Source organism: Argopecten irradians, unplaced genomic scaffold (assembly GCF_041381155.1).
Source record: "Argopecten irradians isolate NY unplaced genomic scaffold, Ai_NY scaffold_1085, whole genome shotgun sequence".
In the NCBI taxonomy this organism is placed as follows: Eukaryota; Metazoa; Mollusca; class Bivalvia; order Pectinida; family Pectinidae; genus Argopecten; species Argopecten irradians.
This window is the reverse complement of record NW_027188552.1, coordinates 12,535-14,849: the sequence shown is the minus strand read 5'-3', so window position 1 is coordinate 14,849 and position 2,315 is coordinate 12,535. Positions and strand designations below refer to the sequence as shown.

The 2,315-nt window shown below is 33.7% G+C and overlaps 1 protein-coding gene across 1 annotated transcript; it reads right to left on the bottom strand.

Annotated features, from left to right (window-relative positions):
- Window positions 1-910: 910 nt before the first annotated feature.
- Window positions 911-2,080, bottom strand: LOC138313938 (uncharacterized; the record flags this gene model as incomplete). Its single annotated transcript, XM_069254169.1, is given in 3 exon segments — window positions 911-1,109; window positions 1,234-1,381; window positions 1,722-2,080. Coding segments are annotated over 3 exon segments (609 nt in total), but the record flags the coding sequence as incomplete, so codon positions are not given.
- Between the last annotated feature and the right edge of the window lie 235 nt (window positions 2,081-2,315).

Sequence of the window (2,315 nt, the reverse complement as noted above, 5' to 3'; positions counted from 1 at the left end):
AACACCTCAAAGAATATAGTAGTGGCAAACAATTAAGGCAATAAAAATAAAACTCTTTTAATAGAAGAAGTCCAGGTTCTGATATATTTGATGAATTATACCAGGAATGAATGTCCCTTGATCCCCACCATGCTACAAGTCCCTAGGTCTCTTAGTTATTTAAAAGAAGTTGTTTAAAGATTTTAGCCTATTTGACCCCTGTGACCTTGAATGAAGGTCAAGGTCATTCACTTGAACAAACTAGGAAGCCATTTGTCAAAGCATGTCACAGGCCCAATATCAGGTCTCTAGGCTTCTTAGTTATTCACAAGAAGTCTTTTAGCCTATCCTGTGACCTTAAATGAAGGTCAAGGGCATTCATTTGAACAAAGGTGGTAGCCCTTCATGCCAGCATGTCACAGGCCCAATATGAGTACCCTGGGCCTTCCAGCTCTAATGAGAAGAAGCCATATACAGATTTTAGCCTTTTTGACCCTTGAATGAAGGTTGAAGTCATTCATTCATCAAATTTGGTAGCCCTTCATGCCAGCATGTCACAGGCCCAATATGAATACCCAGGGGCCTTTCGGTCATAGAGAAAAAGTTATTTGAATGAAAACTTTACGCAAGGGTAGGCGGACAACAGACGGCGCACGACGACAGAAGATGCATGATGACCATCGGGTCAGATGATAAACTAATATCATCATTAGGTTATGAACTCTTTCAGTGGAAAAAAAATGGTAAAAAATAAATACAAAAAAAAAATATGGTAAGGCTTTAATTGGAATGTAAAGCAAATCTATGGATTGGTCTATCTGGCCTCAATATCTTACTGCAGCATGCTTAATTAATTTCACCCTGTTCAAAAGAAAAAAAATCTCAAATTTTCACAACATAGTGTACTTTTCTTTAAATTATGTATATATACCTTAACAGTGTTTCTCCATGGATATGGACCTTTCCCATAATTATATAATATCTCTTCCTTCGGATTAATTTCTTTAACCGAAAAGAAATATATGTGTGGCTTCTCATCAACAGATATCACTTTTGGCTTTACATTGTAATACTTTGCATCATGATTGATGAGGCGGCCTAAACATCCGTTGTCTACAGTGGCATCAAACCTGTGAATTAATCAAATAATTATAATTACAACCTCTCCATTTATAAAATTTCTTAAAAGGATTTCAATCCATACACACAGCTGTTACAACATACGGGGTAAATTATCACCACAAAACCACTCACCAGTATTTTTTTCCTTTGAAGACACATTCAAAGATATAGGTATCATCCTCGTCTTCATCTGGTTCATCTAGACCTGCTCTAATGACTCCACAATATTCAAGCACTGCCTCTCCTTTTGGGATAAACTTTTTGGTAAACACACCTTTACCTACATGAATACATGAACATCATAGTTGTTTACTTATATATATATATGTGTGACATTATTATTTTTTTTATAAACCTATTTGAACTAATTTTAACTTCTTTTTTATGGATATTAACAATACTTCATATCAATTCGTGGATATAGAGTGTATCAAGTTTCAAAATAATCAGTGCTAGTACAATTTAGCTAATATCACAGTTAATTTCCTTTGTTTCACTCTGATAGTTATCTTAATTATCAACTTTTTAGTTCTGAATTCATAAATTTCAAATTCATGTTATAACAGAAGAATGTGGATCAATACATTAAATTGACACATAAGATTAATTGTCAAAAATACCTTTATTTGGTACATCAATAACTTCAAAATCCTCAGGGGGCCTTGTTAATGGACCAGTTAATCCCTTCCTCTGAAAAATAGAAACATGTATGTAAATCAAGGACTGGTAATATACAATTATAAAAAAGGGTGTCATATGTGTCAGATTGCCATATAACTGATTGAACTCTCTATGTTTTTGCACATGAATTTTTAACTTCTTTTTGTCAACTTTGGTTGTAAAATGACAATTCAGGTGCTCTCCGATCCATTGACAGTACATAGCTACATGTATCAGGGATAATCAGTGCAAATGTCATGGTTGATTGATTTTTACCTGAGTTCTATTTTTAGCCCCATATCAAGCAACGGAAGTGATTTAGTTTGATGACTTTTAGACAAATTTTTTTAGACAATGAAATTTGTCAATCTTTGTTTAATAATGTACAAGTGATGTTACGTACATTTGTACAAGTGATGGTGCCATGAATAAATGATGATCGCCCTCTGTTTGGATAAAATGTTTCATCTCAAATACAACTTTATCCGTTTTTTGTTTTTTTTTTTTTTTTCCCCATTTACATTAATACTGCAGTTGATGACTCAAATAAAGGA